This window comes from Patiria miniata, unplaced genomic scaffold, assembly GCF_015706575.1.
Source record: "Patiria miniata isolate m_02_andy unplaced genomic scaffold, ASM1570657v1 HiC_scaffold_1, whole genome shotgun sequence".
Lineage (NCBI taxonomy): Eukaryota > Metazoa > Echinodermata > Asteroidea > Valvatida > Asterinidae > Patiria > Patiria miniata.
In genome coordinates, this window is record NW_024037047.1 from 22,112,397 (window position 1) to 22,131,157 (window position 18,761).

At 41.0% G+C, this 18,761-nt stretch overlaps 1 protein-coding gene across 1 annotated transcript in view; it reads right to left on the reverse strand.

Annotated features, from left to right (window-relative positions):
* LOC119725588 (serine/threonine-protein kinase BRSK2-like) overlaps positions 1–18,761 on the reverse strand; it is a 52,025-nt gene that overhangs the window by 12,448 nt on the left and 20,816 nt on the right. Inside the window, exons 3-5 of the mRNA XM_038197055.1 lie at positions 8,429–8,514; positions 7,055–7,195; positions 5,291–5,441 (exon numbers count right to left, since the gene is read on the reverse strand). Coding sequence (XP_038052983.1) covers positions 5,291–5,441; positions 7,055–7,195; positions 8,429–8,514 — 378 coding nt within the window. The remainder of the gene's footprint in view (positions 1–5,290; positions 5,442–7,054; positions 7,196–8,428; positions 8,515–18,761) is intronic.

The following is an 18,761-nucleotide window of genomic DNA, read 5'->3' on the forward strand; positions in this document are numbered from 1 at the left end:
CATGTACATGTAAATGATCATGTGTAGTTGTTTGAGTACAATAATTGAAAGAAACTAATTGTAAAACAAACACCCCCCCCCCCCCCGTAAACGTGTATTGTAATACCACAGGATTTGTATCCTTGTGGAGACATTTCTTTGTTTTCGTGTAGTAAAGTTTTCGAGTTTGAAAGTGAAGTTTCAAAATGCTCTTATTTTTACCAGAATTAATTTCCTGGGCTGAAATTTAGACTTAATATCCCTTTTCTAAAACTCTACCATTTGCGACGGATCAACCCACCTTGGAAATTCCTAGTTTTTGAGTAAAATCCATATATCTATTTCGTGAAAACCTTGTGGAGACGTATTCATCCATAGAAATTGCCCTGTGGAGACGTATACAATCTTTTATTCCCTATTGTGTGCACGTCTCCAGAGGGCACAGTGTATCAGATCATTGTACGGTACATGTATACAAATAACACATGTGTGCACTGCACTTTCCGTTCTTAGCTTCCACACAACCGACAACTGTTATAACCTGCATGGCGTACAGCAGTCAATTTTATGCACATATCTCAGTCCTGTGTATCCTTCTAAATTAATAATGTTTCCTGTTAATTATTAAGTGGTCTGTGTGTACACAAACATGCAAAGCTAGGAACTCATACCGGCCATTCAAATAAAAAGTCTTGTTTGGCAGATTGGACTCTTGCTGTTAGATCAATACATGTAGGTGAGGAAAATAAGATTTGAAATGCCGGCATTTTTTGGGGTAGGTTATGTACATGTACAATCTCACAACATTGGGTACTATAAAAAAAGATATTATTAATTAAAATACCAGTAGACATTACTTGGGAATAGAGTACGCAAATTACTTGAAATTTTCAGTTACTAGTCTGATAACATGTACTTTATCCCTATTTTTATGAAATGGCGTGAGCCACATATTTTTATAAATATTTTTTTCTAATTCGGTCACTTTCTTTTTGACTCAGACTGTACTGTTGCCAAGATTGCATTCCATGTTAATGTACATGTATACATGTAGGTACGTGTACATGTACTAGTGTCGGTCATGTGCGTGTTTGTACACGTAGACGTTGACATGCATTTGAGGTTAAGCACACATGCGTCAACATTTCTTCTTTCAGTGTCCAATGAGTAAAAGTAAACATTCGGATGCAAAAGCAGATCGTGCACGTCACCAAAGATACATACAGTAGGTTGTGCTATCAATTTCAGTCTATTTATAATTCAACCGGCTTAGGAAACTAGCAAACAGTGAACGTGTAGAGTGAATGCGTCAACGTGAATGGGACGAGATAAAAGGACGACAACAGCCATCATGACCATGACTATAGGCCCTCAAAAATCTCAGAATTTGATACTTTTTTTTTTTTTTAAGTTTCTATGTGAGCTTGCGACTTGAAAAGGAGTCTTGTTTTCCTTCAGAAACAATTGATGAGTATGGGCCATCTACACGTGGGTCCACTTTTGTTCCCTGTCTCTGTAACATCTAAAGTCTATGATTTTATAATTCTGTGCAATTCTTCGTGTGGTCATCTTCCAAGAGTGATTATAAATAGCAAACTACATACCCAAGAAATTGCTCGAAATCATTTTTAACCCTCCAATGCAAAGATACATGTACATTCTGTGCAAAGTTGTCCTTTCAGAAAAAATTAGTCAAGTAACTGTTTTTAAAGGTATAGTCCATCATTTGTAATTTGTGCATTTTGTTCGTTTCAAGCAACAAAAGTGTTAAAAATCTGAAGAAGGGTGCTGAACAACTAACCTGAGGCACTTTCAGCTCAGCTTCAGCCGTATATTTTGAGATAAACAGCATTCTAGGATCTCGATTTCAAATCAAAAGTTGCTGAATCATGTTTTGAATTGGGCCTGAATTCAGCGTCCGAGACACGTTCTCACCGAGCCGACTGCAGCTACGCGGTGTCGCGCACCGATCCGACGAATTATAGCAGCTGCGCATCTTGTGCGTCGTGCCATAGCTTGCGCGCGCTTCGCCGAATAAAAAAACGAACTACTGACGGAAAGGCCTTCTTTGGTTGATTTCTTCAAAACTACAGCTTGCCAGAGAGAATGATTTCACAGGGAGTTTAGTCCCCTTACTATCTTTCAACCAAGTATGTTTTTCAACAATAATTACGTCAGTTACTTTTTGGATAGCTGCAAATGATGGACTATAGCTTCAATGGTGCTCTACATAATGGATTGACTGGCTGTGACTGTTTATGTGACTTGATACAGCTATGCTTTTACTGTACATGTAGGTAATTTATAAGACATTCAGACTGTAGGTGATTGACTAGTCAGAGTGCTTGCTTGAAATATTGGGGAGTCAGGTTGGCGTAGCTGTACTTTCCTCGCCTTCCACCGCTGTGACCCGGGTTTGAATCCCGCCTGGGCCAACATGTGGATTGGGTTTTCAGTCCCTGCCTGATTCCATGGGTTTTCCCAGAACATTCTTGTGGGCTTTACCTCCCACCTCTAAAACTGTAATTTCTTCACATTGTCTTCTCTTTACTGGGCCCCATGGGAGATCAGTGGATTCCCCTGAATGGGCTACCCAGTTAAAATAAGAAATAAATAAACAAATAAATATGATCTGACTGTTGGTGACTAGCCTGTGTAAAAGACATGCCAGGGGAAGTGGAATTTTGACTGTCTTTGACTGTTGAAACAGTAGGAGGGTTAATGATACTTGAATGGCAATTTACAAAGTACTGGGTACCAGGGTAACAGGGACAGGAAAAAAGTCACACTTTGGACACAAAGTTTACATTATAGAATGACCCATGTTTCCTACCCAATCCTGAGATGACAGAAATTTGGTTCATCGTTTTACATGTATGGTTGTTTTTTTTCTCTCGATTCATCTAACCTACATAAAAAGCCCCTATCTGTAAATGTACAGTAGAAGCTCCCCTGTATCGTCAACAACTATTATTAAAAATAGAATTGCCACGGAGCGTTCATTGTCCAGAAAACTTTTCACAGCCGGGACAAGAATCTCGGCCACGTATTCCCAGGACGGCGACGATGATACCCATCGCCACGGCAACACAACTTGGATCGGTTGCACACTGATGAGAAATCTATCTACTGGAGGGTAGCCTCAAGCAAAAACATGCGATGGGGGTATTCTCAAACGGGTCTACGGACAGACGGTTACATTGATGCACATGAGGGCATTAGCCAGGTGTGTTTAAAAACAGGCTAACATGGCTATCACGGCAGTAATGGAGATTTTCCCTTGCAGCCCTGTCTCGTTTTTTTTTTTTTGTTCCAGTTTTTGTGATACATTTAACTTATCTTATCAACTTCGCATCATGCAATAGGCCTTTATCAGGCTGCCACCATTTCAGTCATGTTCCCTGTACCCAATAACAGTACTGAATGATGTTTTTTGGTGCCAAAAAAGAACCAAACTATTTTTCCTTCCAGCCTCGCTTTGGTTACATAGATTTGAATAGGAAAAAAAAAAACCAAGATGGCCGCAACATAATGGTCTATCATTCCAGAAGTTTGTGACGCACAAAGACATGAAAGAAGTGAAGATACCGTGCATTTGAATACTAAGTTTGTCTCCCCAAGATATTGCATAGCACACTACAATTAAAGGGAATATATACAACATTTGCAAACATCTAAAAACAAAACCACTAAATTTTTACAAAATACCTTACTACATGTAGGATGTTGGTAAATGACGGTCTAAAGCATCCTGTAAAATTATGGCACCTGGTGTGAAGTCATTTTCAAAAAAAGTGGTACATGTATTTTTGTATAAATTTCCAGTGGTGGTCAGCCGACCACCGTTGGAAAAACCTGACTATTTTTTAACTACTGCTCCAATTTACCTTTTTTTCAGTCCAAATTTTGTTTGCTATTGGTTACATGTTCATGAACGGGTGCAGGCCCGCTAGACTGGTTCCTTTACCATACAATTTTCTGGCGTCTATAAATTGATCCATTTCATATTTAGTGGAGTCAGGGAACCAGACTACTTGAACATTTTTGTTTTTCTTAGTTTTTCCAGCATTTTTGAACACAAAACTTCAAACATGTCAGTGTAACAATATTTGATCTATTATACTAACCCCTCCAATAGTTAATTTCTGAATATTACAGCAAAAGCCAATGATGTACATTCCCTTTAATCAAAGGATGAAACATAAGTGTGAACATAAATCTTTGGAATTTGTTTTTTCATTTCCCCAAATGGCATGTAGGTACAGTTATTCAGGGTCCCTACCGTACTTCTTGTATCTTTGGCCTCTCGACCGCTTGAAAAACGAAAAAATTGCATTTTGTAACAGGGGAATTTTTTAACCCCTTTCGCTTTTATTTTTATTTATTTTTGAGAATCTATTGAGGAAAATGGGATGAACAGACTACAGCATCAATACAAAAAAAATTATATTTTTACTGCTTCAGTTGAATTACTGAAAGAAAAATCAAGCATTTTATTGTTTTAATAAGGGAATAAATGTGTGTTCGGTCGGTATTAAACACTCTGTTTAAGACCGGTGGGAGTCTGGATGGGTGATACTTCGCCTCGGGTAATTATCACCCATCCAGACTCCCACCGGTCTATAAACAGAGTGTTTAATACCGACCGAACACATATTTATTCCCAAAGCATAAATACCTTTTCGGTAAAAAAAAAAAAAAAAATTCAGTCCAAAAATCAAAACAAGTCAAAAACAAGACGTTGCCAACCATTTTGTTCAACAAGTTTACTTCACGTTTTACGAAACACCCCTCTGACTAGAATATGGAATGCCCCTCCACAACTCGTTACCTTATGAGGACATTGGCGATGTCGCGCAAAACGCAGTTGGGCTGGTGTAGTATGAATTTTGGACCATGAAATACTGATTCACTGGTAGAATTGCGCATGCATACGTGAGGAATGTGAACGTTCAACCAATGAAAAGTTAAAAGGCACCGGATTTCATGGGAGTCCAAATTTCATGCGACACTGGAAAAGTGTTTAAGACCAGCTAGCCATGTCTTTATCATCCGTTTAAGACCGGCTACATGACGGGCTCTCGACCAATAGGAATGCGTAAACTGTCTTAGGTATTTATGAATTAAAAAAAAAAAAATTGTTTGCTGATAATTGATTGATTGATTTATTGATTTATTCATTCATTTTTAATTAATTATTTTTTTTGGGGGGGGGGGCCTAATGCCCCCTGGATCTGCCAATGTCTCTATTGTAATTCCTCCTGGAAAGCTGTGTAAAAAAAAATAATAATTGCCCCTTCCCACAGCTTACCCTGATGACCTCTGGGCATGCATAGTGCGGTGACCCACAGCTAGTCTCTAGCAGTGATTGGTCCAGTTGCAGCGAGGCCATGCCAAAGTCCGCCACTCGGATGTTGTTCTTCTCATCCAGCAAGAGATTCTCGGGTTTCAAATCTCTGTGACTGATGTGACCGAAAAAGAAGAGAAAAAAATTAACAAAGTGAAAATACTGCCTGGTACACCACAAAATGACCTACATGTATAGTATACAAATATTGAGTGGATCAGCGTGGAATCACCGAGTGAACTAGAAAAGTCCAGATTTTACCGAGCGATAATATTCCTCCCATGTCACAATTTAAAGCCACTCAATATTTGTTTTATATAACTGACATATAGATTCTTTTCATTTTGATATATTTGAACTTTTATTTCAATACAAAATTGGTGAAAAATGTATTTCTCTCTTCCAAACCACCCCTTCACGAAAATGTTTGAACCCAACGCTGTAGCGCTGGCTCTTTGGAACAATACGCGCTACGCGCAACGCTGAACGCGCACACCAGCATGCATTTGCACACAAATACTGCGTCATGGACAAGATTACAAGAATGATCCTAACTGTTCAATAATATTTTCCATTCCCCATGTACGGATAGTACTTTTTGAGGCCCGGCGTGAATGGCAGTAAAAACGAATGACACGTGATGTAAGTTCCACCAATCAAATGACAAGGATCTGTATGTTGGTTATACATGTATAATAGATAGTAGCCATACTATGAAATGCTGTATTGTGTACACAAAGTCTACAGGTGATCTGTAACTTAGTGCTAGCCGACAAATTAGCTACACCCACTCCATCACAGCAGTCACAATCAATCAAGTGACTGTTTTCAACGGTTAAGAATTCCTTTGTTAACTTGATACAACATGCTTTGACTGGAGGTAATTGATAAGCCAGCTGTACCAACCAGTTACCTCTTTTGTCTGTTGATGGAATTTGACTAGTCAGTGTTTACACGAATGGGATCTGACTGTTTTTACTAGTCTGTATACAAATGCATGGCAACAGAAGTGGACAAGGGAATTCGTAGTTGTTAAAAACAATCACTTAATTGATTTTACTGCTGTGATGGCGTAGCTGAATTTGGCAGCCAGATCTGTATGATCGTTTGCTTTCAAGCATTTTGTTTGTTTCCAATAATAACACCACTCAAAATCTAAAAAAGAATGTTCAAAATCTAAACCTGTTGAAGTTTCAGCTCAGTGGATATTACACTTGTCAAGTAAAACAGTGAAAAACCATGCAAAATCTTTTTATCGCAAAACATGATTTGTCAGTAGCACTTTTTATTTCAAAAAATCAGACGGCTGCTGTGCAAAGGTTATCTACATTTATCTTCAAGCAAAACTTGAATCTTCGATCCTGATTGGTCGATCCATAGCAACAAGCCGTGCTACATATAACCACGTAGCACGGCCACGGCTCCATGTATTGCGTTACTCCAAGTTGCTTGAAGATACACTCGTTATCACGCTCGCGCTCGTGGAACACGGAAAATGTAGTGCGTCTGTGTCCAACATAGCACTCGGCCGAATGTGGGAGCAGTGGGACACAGATCTATGCATTACATTATTCTGTGTTGCACTCGCGCTCGCAGGATACCTAATAGTATTTCCACCTCAGTATCTGCAGTTACTGACCAATATAATGTGGCGAGATACAAAATCACCCATGCAATATAAAATACCCGGTAAAGTGTATTGATTTGTTCGACACTTGATTTTCTCACCAAATGGAGTGGCAGTGGCAGAAGTCGATGGCCGAGATGATTTGTCGGAAGAATTTCCTGGCTTCCCGCGGCGTGAGCCGTCCCTTCCTGACCAAGTAGTCAAAGAGTTCCCCTCCTGAGACATGCTCTAATACAAGATATCTGCAAAGAAGAGTGGGCAATGAAGTTAAAACAATGTACATCAAGCCCATCACAAGGCCACCACAAGTCCTCATAAGTCAAAGACAAGTCCTGACAAGTCAATCACAAGTCCTCACAAACAGTGGCGCACCCAGGAGGGCGGCTTGGAGGCATCAGATTGTCATGGGCCTTTTCACTCTGATGTAAATTAATTTAAATGTGTAAATCTCATTCCATTGGAATGGGTAAAAACCCCATAGCCTTTCATAATCTGTTACATTTATAGATCTCTGGTTTGTATCGTGAACAGATTTCCATGGCATTTTGACTGAACATACAAGAGTGTAAGTACATGTAATGTGCCCCATCAAGATGAAACATTCATGTTATGGTAGGTGAGTTTTTGACAAATTAAAGGAAATCTGCTTGGGCAACTTTTTTGGGGGGAAATCCTGTATGTTCACATGTCCTAATGCTTTTATAGATTTGAACCTTTGAAGATTTTGACCACAAAGAAGATTTTGCTTAAATACCTTCAAATTCATGCCAGATCCCCCACCCCCTCCCACTGGCAATAGACCTCATGCCTTGCAGGTGTCTCAGAGGGCATTCTTTGTCATTTTAATTTAATAACAATAAATGCACGAAAGGTTTACTCATGCCTATCTAAGCGATACAAAACCATTGCCCTCTGACTCCACCTTAACGGATAAGGTGAAGAGGTCAAAATTACTTTTCCAAATGGTGCAAGACAACTAAGGCCAAAAAATAAAATTGTCGGTCTCTGGTCAGACCAAAGTTCCGGAATTGATGCGGCGATGCGTTTTTGGGGGGGGGGTGGGGGCTGCTTTTTTTTTTTTTCAAGCTTGGATTGTACAGACAAGGTGGGTACTATTTTGCTTTTTTTGTGTCCTCATATACCTTGGTGTCCTCCATCATTTGTCTAGATGCGCTCCATCATTTGGAGTCGAGCTGACGACAAAAATTTGAGGCGGTGTGGCAATATACATGTAAGGCGCTGTTGTAGCTACCGCGGAAAATTTTTACGAAAAAACAAATTGACGTGCATGATCAAAATCGACACGTGCGCTGACCAGAGACCGACTACTTTTTTTTTGGGCCTAACATGGAAAAACAGAACTTGACCGAGGGATCATCAACCCCACCCCTCACCCAACTGCCCCAAATCTATGTGCCACACACGGACAAGCTGTTATGACTGAGAAAACTGCACCAAGTAAAACATCTGCTTACAAGTATTTTCTGTTTTCGTAGACGTCGTAGAGGCCCAGCACGTGAGGGTGCTCAATCAACTTCATAATTGCAATTTCCCGTTCCACCTGCTCAGGTGCACACAGAGAAAAAAAGAGAAAGAAATACAATAAGGTCAATGTACACCTGCACATGTGTAAATGCTAGTCAACTTTGGTCATGAGACATCAGTCAAATCACATAATTTTTCTTGTATTCTTAAAACCAAATCAGATTGCATGAGAAATCAGGTATAACAATAATAATAACAGGTTCTTGTATAGCGCTTTTAACTAAGATCAAAGCACTTTACATTATTATTACCCCTAATCATTGGGCCAATTAAACATTCCATATACCATCTCAGCTCCCTGGGGAGTATACAGCTCGATGCTGCCTGTTAGGGGCAAGGAAGCTAATTCAATCACAATAACCATCACTGCCCTCATATTTAGGTACCCATTTACTCCTGGGTGGAGAGAAGCAATGAGTGACAAAGTGCCTTGCTCAAGGGCGCACGCACCATGACCCCGCCAGGACTCGAACCCACGACCTGCAGCTTTACCCACAGACCACGAATCAGTGCCCTTAACCAGGAGGCCACAGCACTCCACTCCAATACAATAAACCAGTTCGGTACTAGTCTAGGTCAAAGGTCATTTGGGATAAAATCGCTGATGTGATGTTACGTCTTGCCCCGTCTCCCTGCGAGTTCATGCGCATTCGATGCGCATTCGATTATCCTGAATGACCCGTGACCCATATCATTGTGTGCACGCGCAGTTGGAATACCAAACTGGCTCATTAAAGGGGCACCAGGTCCTGAAATCCCCGAAAATGTTATGTTTTGGATTGTTTACTTAGCCTATTTCAAACATCTGGTTGAAAGGAAACCAACCTAATGTCTTACCGTTCCCGAGAAAAGATGGGAAAAAAATGCTTGTTTACGACGGTGTACGAATACGTTTTTCGTGTCGTTCTCAGTGTACACTATACACATTGTGTGTCTCGGGAACAGCGTGCGGTGACCAATCACCAATGCAAAAAATTGTGGTTTCTTCAACGTCCGCAAAAGGCGAACACTTTACGCGTACGAATGAAATCACAACTACATGTAGCGTCCAAACAGCTCGAATTTACGGGGTCGCAAAAGTGGACCCCGAAATTCGTTCACGCACGCTTAATACAGGAATAACACAAAAACGCCCAGTTTTGAAAGGATAGTTGTGTGGATGTTTATATCCTACTTTTAAAAGTTATTTCCGATTATCATCATCTCGTTCAAAGCGCGTTTTGTAGCCCAATTGGGCTGTTCCAGGACCTAGTGTCCCTAGGCATACACTGTAGGATCATTTGTTTTCGTATCCAATAATGACACCACGCATGACATGAACTCATATCTAAAGAAGAATGTTCAAAACCTACATGTAGGTAGGGTAAGGTGAGGGCAATTTTTATTGTCAACCATTAATGGTAGCCTAGGGTTGGATTCGTTATAAATTACAACATCAAAAAGTGCCAAAGTACATCATATAAATTTTTGAACAAAAATTAATTAACTTGTTGGTACATGTATGGAAAACGTTGATATTTAAATATGGCTAGTTATCAAACCTGTTGAAGTTTCAGCTCAGAGGCTACACAAATTTGACACTTTTTGAGAAAGCATTAAAAACCATGCACAAACTTTTGATCAAGAAACACGATATTGTCAATTTCACTCATTTATTTCTAAAACTCAGTCATGTACATGTAATTTAGCAAGTGCTTGCATTATGCTTGAACTAATGAGCCGTGTGGGTTTAATTGGAAGACTGTCTCGAAAACCTGTGTGCGTTCATTCACCACACTTTTGCATTAGAATTTGATTTCCCTAGACTAAATACACTGTTGCTACGGTATATTGTCACCTGATTTGGCTTGTAACGGGTCACTCAAAAAATGGTTTCCGTTTTTTTCTCACTCAGAAATCTTCACGTATAGAATGTTTTGCAATGCATGCAGCCATGTTTGAGGCGTGTGCTTTTGTTCAGCAGGGATTCACATGAGCAGACCTGTGTATTCATTGTTCGTGAAATAACAATACACACCTCCAAGATAGGTGCTGAATGCAATCAGTATACACTGTATCAAACACACATGGATACAAAACGTTGACACTTACACGTACCGGTACACCCACGTTTGTTTATGGTGTAAATCAAGGATTTTCTTTTGTTCCTCTTCCCTTTTCCTTTGTTAGTACTACTTACGGTACTTTTTCGCAATAGCTTTTATTGATTTTGTACACGTTTTCCAATCGAGGTTGTCCTCAATTTGGTTCCTGTCCTCGATTCACCGATGATGTTACACGTGTACATGTATGTCCTCGATTTATACCACAAACAAACGCATACATGTTTCCGTGTACATGTACCCAGTACCATGCATGTGAGTTTGAGCTGTCGACTGTTGTTAATTAACTCACATCAGTCATGCAATATATGACCTTCATCTTAGACTAGTACCACATGTCGTTCTAGCCTCCCCCCCCCCACACCATCAAAGCCCCCCCCTCCCCCCCCCCCCCCAACACACAGACACCCACACACCAACGCACACACATGGGTCTTCCACTAAGGCGCCGCCTTGCAGTAATTATCCATTTATTCCTGTCCACAAATCTGATTTTCTGGCCAGGCCAGAAGGAGTTTTAGCGCGTGATGGGTCGCAGAGTGGCGATCTTTGGCTAGGTGGGGGAGGGGGGGGGGGGGAATAAGCCCTAGGGTGACGTGTGTTTGCGGTACGTGATGGCAAGCCGCAGTATGTTGACGTTTTAATTTGCGCAAGGTCAACAGGGGCTCCAATTATGCCGTGATTGCGTACATACGTACATGTGTAAGTACCCACAACAGAACTCAAGGATTTAACCATGAAGATGAAATATTTGATTTCATCAAAATTTTACATAAAGTTGAAAAATGAATCGGTTTTCTTGCCATGCCTAAATAACTTGTTACAGTTTTTAACTTACTTTCAAGACTTCATTTTAAAAAAATTAATCAACTTCCTCAAAAATTTCTTTATGGAATTGTGACTTACAAGTTATAATTTTATCAATTTGGTTTCCTCTTGGACAAGGAAATGTATCGCGGTGATGTTATATTTATACTCAAACATTTCTCATCGGCCAGAACATGTCACATGGGTTGCATTAAAGGAGTGCCTTAAAAAATTGTTCGGTTCAATAATTATTGGCCATGACATCAGTGAAGTTGTCTTAAAGGTTGCAGACCAGTAAATAAACTTCCATAGACCCCAATGGTAAATGCTCCCACTTCAGAAATTCGGGAAAAATACTCACAACTCTCCAAGGTGTTCAAGACACGCATCAAATTAAAGCTTATTTCATCATCTTTCATTTTCTTTTTCAATTTTTGGGGGGGTTAACTGATGACTTTTAGGAGAAATTTCCATCCGAAGATGATCACCCCTGAAAATAGTCCTGAAGCCCATCGCCATGTTGAAAAACGATGCCTACACTCCATTGCAAAACAGAGTGCTTTAAGGGCCCCAATTTCATCCAAATTGAACGGAACTACAAGCTCACAGTCCTGTGCACGGCTTCCACCCATGTTTTTTACAAACCCTCAAGTTCATGGCCCACAGCATGCTCAAATACTGAAGATTTTGAGGGCATGCAAATCGTGATTTGGCCGGCACAGGCAATTTCGGACCGATTTACTGGTCTGCAACCGAAAAGAACAATTCGGGCGATTCACAATGTACCGGTAGTGCGCCACCAAGAGTTTGCCATGGAGAGTCCATTTTTCAAGTTTACGATCGACAAAACACGACCCATTTGAACGAGTGTCAGTAGACAACTTGAGCTAATTTGTTATAGATAGGGGTATAGCATTCTGCCGCCTTACAAAAAAACACAATATTGATTAAAAGAAAAGGGCAAACAGATACTCGAATCATACGCTTATGAAACTAATGACCGGAAAAAACTTAACATTTCAAATAGCCCGCGCTGCGAATTTGTCGACCATCTCCCACAATGCACAAACTCTTGGTGGCGCACTGCATTGTGAATCGCCTGAATTCACTCCTACCCGTACACCAGTGACTTGTGTACAGTACCTATGAGCATACATTCAAATGCGTAACAGTGTAACAGCCGATCATGTTCTTATAAAGAAGCCCCCAGAAACTGTTGTGTACATGTGTACATGTATTGTAGGCCCTACAGTACAGTACGGTACATGTTCAGGCCTTCAATATTTCAAATACACCTGCACACGTGAACCCATTAATTAATTGACTGAAGTCCATTTGTCTAACTTTAATGTTTTCGAATTCAATATTTTCCAGCAGGGGGGAGGGGGGGGGGGGGGGGGGTAAGGGCTGTGAATCAATACGAATGCTGCTCCCTCCGTCGCATTTAATGATTTCTGGCTGGCGGACTGGTGCCCGTCACAGCCCCGTCTGATTGGGATGCCATCTGCTGATTGAGAACTGATGACGTGGTTACCGGTTTGCAAGAATTTAAAGGGTACCTTCTCATTAGTGAAACTGTTAATAGCTAAGGCCTTCAGTGCAGGTCGGTGTTGAAAACAAGAGTGATAATGATGGAACAAAACTTATCAACATTTTTCAAGGTTGGAATTGGTAAAGAGGTGGATGGACACCACTTAACACCAGGTGGCGCTGTTTGTGAATGAAATTTGCATGTGTACCGGTACGTACATACGCATCAAAGACATCTAACCTAGACCTGACGCACGTCCGGATTTTCTGACTTGAAATCTTAACGCACATACCGGTACAGTAAAAAAATGGTCATATAGGCGCATGAAATGCGCAACGGATGCGATCACATGACGTTCTTCGCGTAACATTGCAGCTACCAGTACAGGACACAGTGATCGATTAGGGTCCAAACACACACAACGTAAAAGTACACGCACGTACATGTATCTGTGTAATTCACCGAACAAAATTAGAAGCCATTTTTGCGGCAGTGCCATGTCAGCGCAAAAGCTGCACGCATTCTTAAAGACGAGACGCGTGTGCATTTTGGTACACATGTAACACTATTGGTCGAAGGAGCCCGGAATGTGTGCGTATTACCTGAGCCTGACTTGCGCGAGCTTACGGTGCCACCGCAGAAAACGGCTGTTGCCTGATTAGTCTACACAATGTACAGTGTGGAGCGAAAGAATCTAGACTCCTGCGATAACACGCATACCACGCTATTTACATTTTATCACTAGCTAGGTTTACCGCGTGTTTATCGCGCTAATCACGCGTGGTTATCGCGTGTACGCCGCAGTGTTTTGCACATGGGCACTGACAGAAAGACGGAGAGCGGCTCCACGCGATAATCACGCGCGGGAAAAATATGCGGGAACAGATTTGGCGCTTTGTCCCACGCGTGGCTCCACGCACGGCTCCACGCGCGGGGAAAACTATCCCACGCGTGGGGCCGGGGAAGACAGACCGCACACCGCCCCGGAATACCGGCTGGGCTTTGCGCCTGGGACGGCCGTCTTTGCGCCGTTAATTTCCCGCAAGTTGGCGGCTGAATGATGTCAACTCAAGGAGGCACAAGTTTTTACACCTTAAAAATTCCCGCCCAGTAAAAAAAAGTCGGCTCCTTCTCAAGTTCTATGAAAGAATACTTCCCAAGGCAGTACTGCCGTCCAATCAAACACAAGTGGAACGAAGCTGAATGTCAGAACGACAAACGACGACCAATCACATCTTGCCATCTCACAAATTCCTACTTTAATTGGCTGCAGACCATGACCCTTAGTCAACAAAGAAACTCTACACGGATGTAATTCGAGAAGTCAATTGGACAACAGAGGCATGCTGCCGACGACACCGCTATTAGTTGGCTGTCAATCATTCTTTGGGAAGTGTTTTTTTTTATTCTCCGGAGCAGATTATTATGAAAGATACTGGCCCTTTTTTAACTGGCTCTGTTCATATTCCTCTTTGAATAAAAACATGAATGAAAACTTGCAACTTTACCACAGCATCATTTTTTTCGTATATGGGTCCGAAGAGATCTTTCCCCCTCATGTTATAATAGTGTTTTCCTGGTTTGCGAGAATATTTTTCCCGCCTAGTTTTTCTCGGTATAGAATATTCTGTTCCCTATCTCTACAGAGAATTTATGTCCCAAATATTCTATTCCCATGCAGGAAACTTGAAATGTCCAGTCCCGAACAAAGACTCATTTTGTTCTTCGGAATAATACTTCTTTCACTGACAGAAAGACGGAGACCGGCTCAACGCGATAATCACGCGCGGGAATAAAATGCGGGATTAGATTTGGCGCTTTGTCCCACGCGTGGCTCCACGCGCGGGGAAAACTATCCCACGCGTGGGGAAGACAGACCGCACACCGCCCCGGAATACCGGCTTGGCTTTGCGCCTGGGACGGCCGTCTTTGCGCCGTTAATTTCCCGCAAATTGGCGGCTGAATGATGTCCTTTCAAAGAGGAACAAGTTTTTACACCTTAAAAATTCCCTCCCAGTAAAAAAAGTCGGCTCCTCTTTGGCGAATTGTACCACGTGTGGCTTCACGAGTGGGGAACGCCTGTGTGTGGAAGACAGACGGCACATCGCCGGAAATACCGGCTTGGCTTTTCGCCCTGGGACGGCCGTCTTTGCGCCGTTCATTTCCCACAAGTTGGCTAATCCAGGTGAAACGAATCACTACACCCTGAACAATTCCCCCTCCCCCAGTCAAAAAAAAAAAAAATTGCCGGCACCTTGTTAGAAAGCATACTCCCAAATGCAGTAACTGCCGTCCAATCAAAACACAAGGGGAACAGAAACTAGGGCTACGGTCTTTAGCCAATTAAAATAAGAATTTGTGAAAGGGCAGTGACTGATTGGCCATCCTTTTTCAGTTCTTACATTCACTTAATCATCAAAGAATCTCCAACGGATGTAATACAAGAAGTGAATGTAACAAGAGAAGCATGCTGCCAATTCTTTGTGAACGAAGAGATACATTGTTATCAGATAGCTGTCAATCATTATTGGGAAGTTTTTTTTTTGTTGTTGTTGTTGTTGAAAATAGACTCGGAATAAAATCGTCAGCCCCTGTTATTTTCTCAGAGAGAGATTATTTTCTCAGAGAGAGATTTACGTCTGGTTCTCTATTTTTTTTTAAAACACCCTAGTCCGTTACATTTTGAACATTCAGTTAATTGTTTTGTAGATTCCAGGGGAAAATTTAATACGAGGTAGGCTCGGGTTTTCGTATTTTTATGGGATTTGTTTTCTTTTCTTTTTCTTTGTTAAAGCAAAACAGTTTCAAAAACCCCAGCCCGTTAAATTGTGAACTCTAAGTTTTTCTTTTGTAAATTCCAGAAGAAATTTAATACGAATAATACTTTTAATTTTTTTTTAAATGAATATGATCAAGACTAACAATAGCCCTAAATTTAATACTGAACGTCAAAAGCAATGTGTACATGTTCCAAAATACATTCAAGAGTAGAATATTTAAACAGAATAATGTAGGCCATGCAGCTTTTTGTAATAAACGAAGAATAAAATCGTCACCCCTTTAATCGTCTCGGCTGCAGAGAGCTAGAGACAGACAACAAATAAATAGGAGTTATTTCAATGTGATATAATATGTCTCATTCTCTTTATATTTTTTTTTTAATTTTAATTAAAACGATTTCAAACACCCTTGCCCATGCATTACTTTCTGAATTAAGTCTCAGTTAATTCTTCTGTAGATAAAGGGGGATCATATTATCAAAATACAAATGATGCAATAGTTTTGGAAAATAATTTTGAAAGGAATAAGAATAAGATTAACAAAAACCCTTTCACCTAATACCTAATGTCAAAATATATTCCGAAATAATTATATTCTAGAGCAACATTTACACAAAATATTGCAGGCCAAACGGTTTTTTTTAATGAGCAAAGAATGAAATCTACTACGACAAAAAAAAAAAACGCCAAACATAACGTGGAGCAACATTTAATAAATTATTTTGACTTGGAATGTTAATCCCCCAAAATCTTCCCCGGTTTCTGAAAAAAGAATCTCAAATCAAAGCTCAGCTCCGAAATAGCCTTCCAGAAAATGATTGGTAGCGACATTATTCAATGAAATTGATACAATACATCTCTTGTTTGAATTCAGCTGTAAGAAACCCGAATTTGTGACGTGCCGCCAGTAAATGGAGGGTTCTTTGCTGGCGAACAGGGATGATAATATCTCAGCCAATTAAATGAGCCGGTTCCCGGCGAATAATTACGCCATTGGTTGCTTTCATAAATTGTTGACGTTCCTTACGCCGACGCCCAACTGGAGTGCCGCCAGTTAATGGAGGGTTCTTTGCTGGTGAACAGGGATGATAATATCTCAGCCAATTAAATGAGCCGGTTCCCGGCGAATAATTACGCCATTGGTTGCTTTCATAAATTGTTGACGTTCCTTACGCCGACGCCCAACTGGAGTGCCGCCAGTTAATGGAGGGTTCTTTGCTGGTGGGATGATAATATCTCAGCCAATTAAATGAGCCGGTTCCCGGCGAATAATTACGCCATTGGTTGCTTTCATAAATTGTTGACGTTCCTTACGCCGACGCCCAACTGGAGTGCCGCCAGTAAATGGAGGGTTCTTTGCTGGTGAACAGGGATGATAATATCTCAGCCAATTAAATGAGCCGGTTCCCGGCGAATAATTACGCCATTGGTTGCTTTCATAAATTGTTGACGTTCCTTACGCCGACGCTCAACTGGAGTGCCGCCAGTAAATGGAGGGCTCTTTGCTGGTGAACAGTGATGATAATATCAGCCAATTAAATGAGCCGGTTCCCGGCAAATAAATCCGCCATTGGTTGCTTTCATATAGGACGTTCCTTACACCGACGCTCAACCGGAGTGATTGCCAATCACGTTGTAATTCGAGCCACGGGAGCGTGACCATTGTCTCATTCCAACCCGGTTGCCTAGAAATACTGTTGCTAGGGAGGCTCCCTGCGATGTCCGGGACTGCCAGTTGCGTAGCCAGAAATCTTGTTTAAGAGACAGAGGATGTGACTATTATACTCGCAGCCTGCAGCTGCTCGAGAATGCTGCCGCTTTCCATTTCCGTTGTTCTATGAAAGGTGTGTTTTTTTAAAAGAAACTCGGAGCTAAACAAAAAAATGCAAATATCTTCCTCAGGCGTTGAGATTTATTTTAATTAAGTTACACCTGATTTGACAACACTTGCAGACGATTCAGTTTCTTCTTTATTTATTTAGATTACGGACTTACTTAAAAACAGCAGGGTGTCGAAGAAGAAAAAAAAGTAATCCTACTTTAAAGGTTTATTATGGCCAGACAATACGTTTACTAGCAAAAAGTTTAGTATCATGTTAAAGATGAAGCTTTGTACTTTTTAATGATACCTTGGCTTACATTCCAGGATCACGCATCAAAGAGCACCATTGTCTTGAATTTGTGGTTCAAAAATGCAGTTGGTTTTACGTCAGACCATAAAGCGAAATTGACATCGTGTATGCGCTGCCAGGCCAGGCTGGTCATCAGTCTGCTCCCTTACATATTGTGATAATTCATTACTAATTTATTAAAAGCGTTTAGAGGTTCCAGATACAATGACCATCGCTCCCTCAGTCTGGCTTCCAGCTGACGCACAATTACAAAATTACAACACCGTCTGTAAATTGTGCCCGACTTAATTTAGTGGAAAATATATGAATGCCCAGAGAGGCAACATAACCCTATGTAAAAACACGTTAAAATTGTGCATGCAGAAGCAGGATTCCAGCAAACCAGTAGGTTTGGCGGTTATGAGACATCATCTTACATTGAAAAAAAAAATCATTTTGCCGAAGAGCATTTGTTTTGCCCCATCTATACTTCGAGAGGTTTTGCCTTGCGGGGCCTAGTACTTCTCCTCTTAATCGTCAAAGACTTTCCTCATGGATGCAACAGGAGAAGCATGCTGCCGACTCTTTGTGAAAGAAGAGATACACTGTTATCATCTGGCTGTCAGCGATTACTCGAGAGGTTTTATTTTTTTCAGAACAGTAATATTTTGAAAGATATACTGGCCATTTTCTCACCGGCCAAGATTTCATTCCTCGTTTGAATAAAAAATCGTAACTTGTCATTAAAGCACAACGTGTTTCAATTGATGAGTTCGAATTTTCGGAAAAATGGAAGGAGATTACGCCCCGCCCCCCCCCCAACCACCGACAGTTTCGCCAGTTAGTATATTTTGTCCCTATCTCTGCGGTGAATTTATCCCTAGAGCATTCTGTTCCCCTGCAGGAAGCGTGAAATTTCCAGTCTTGATTGC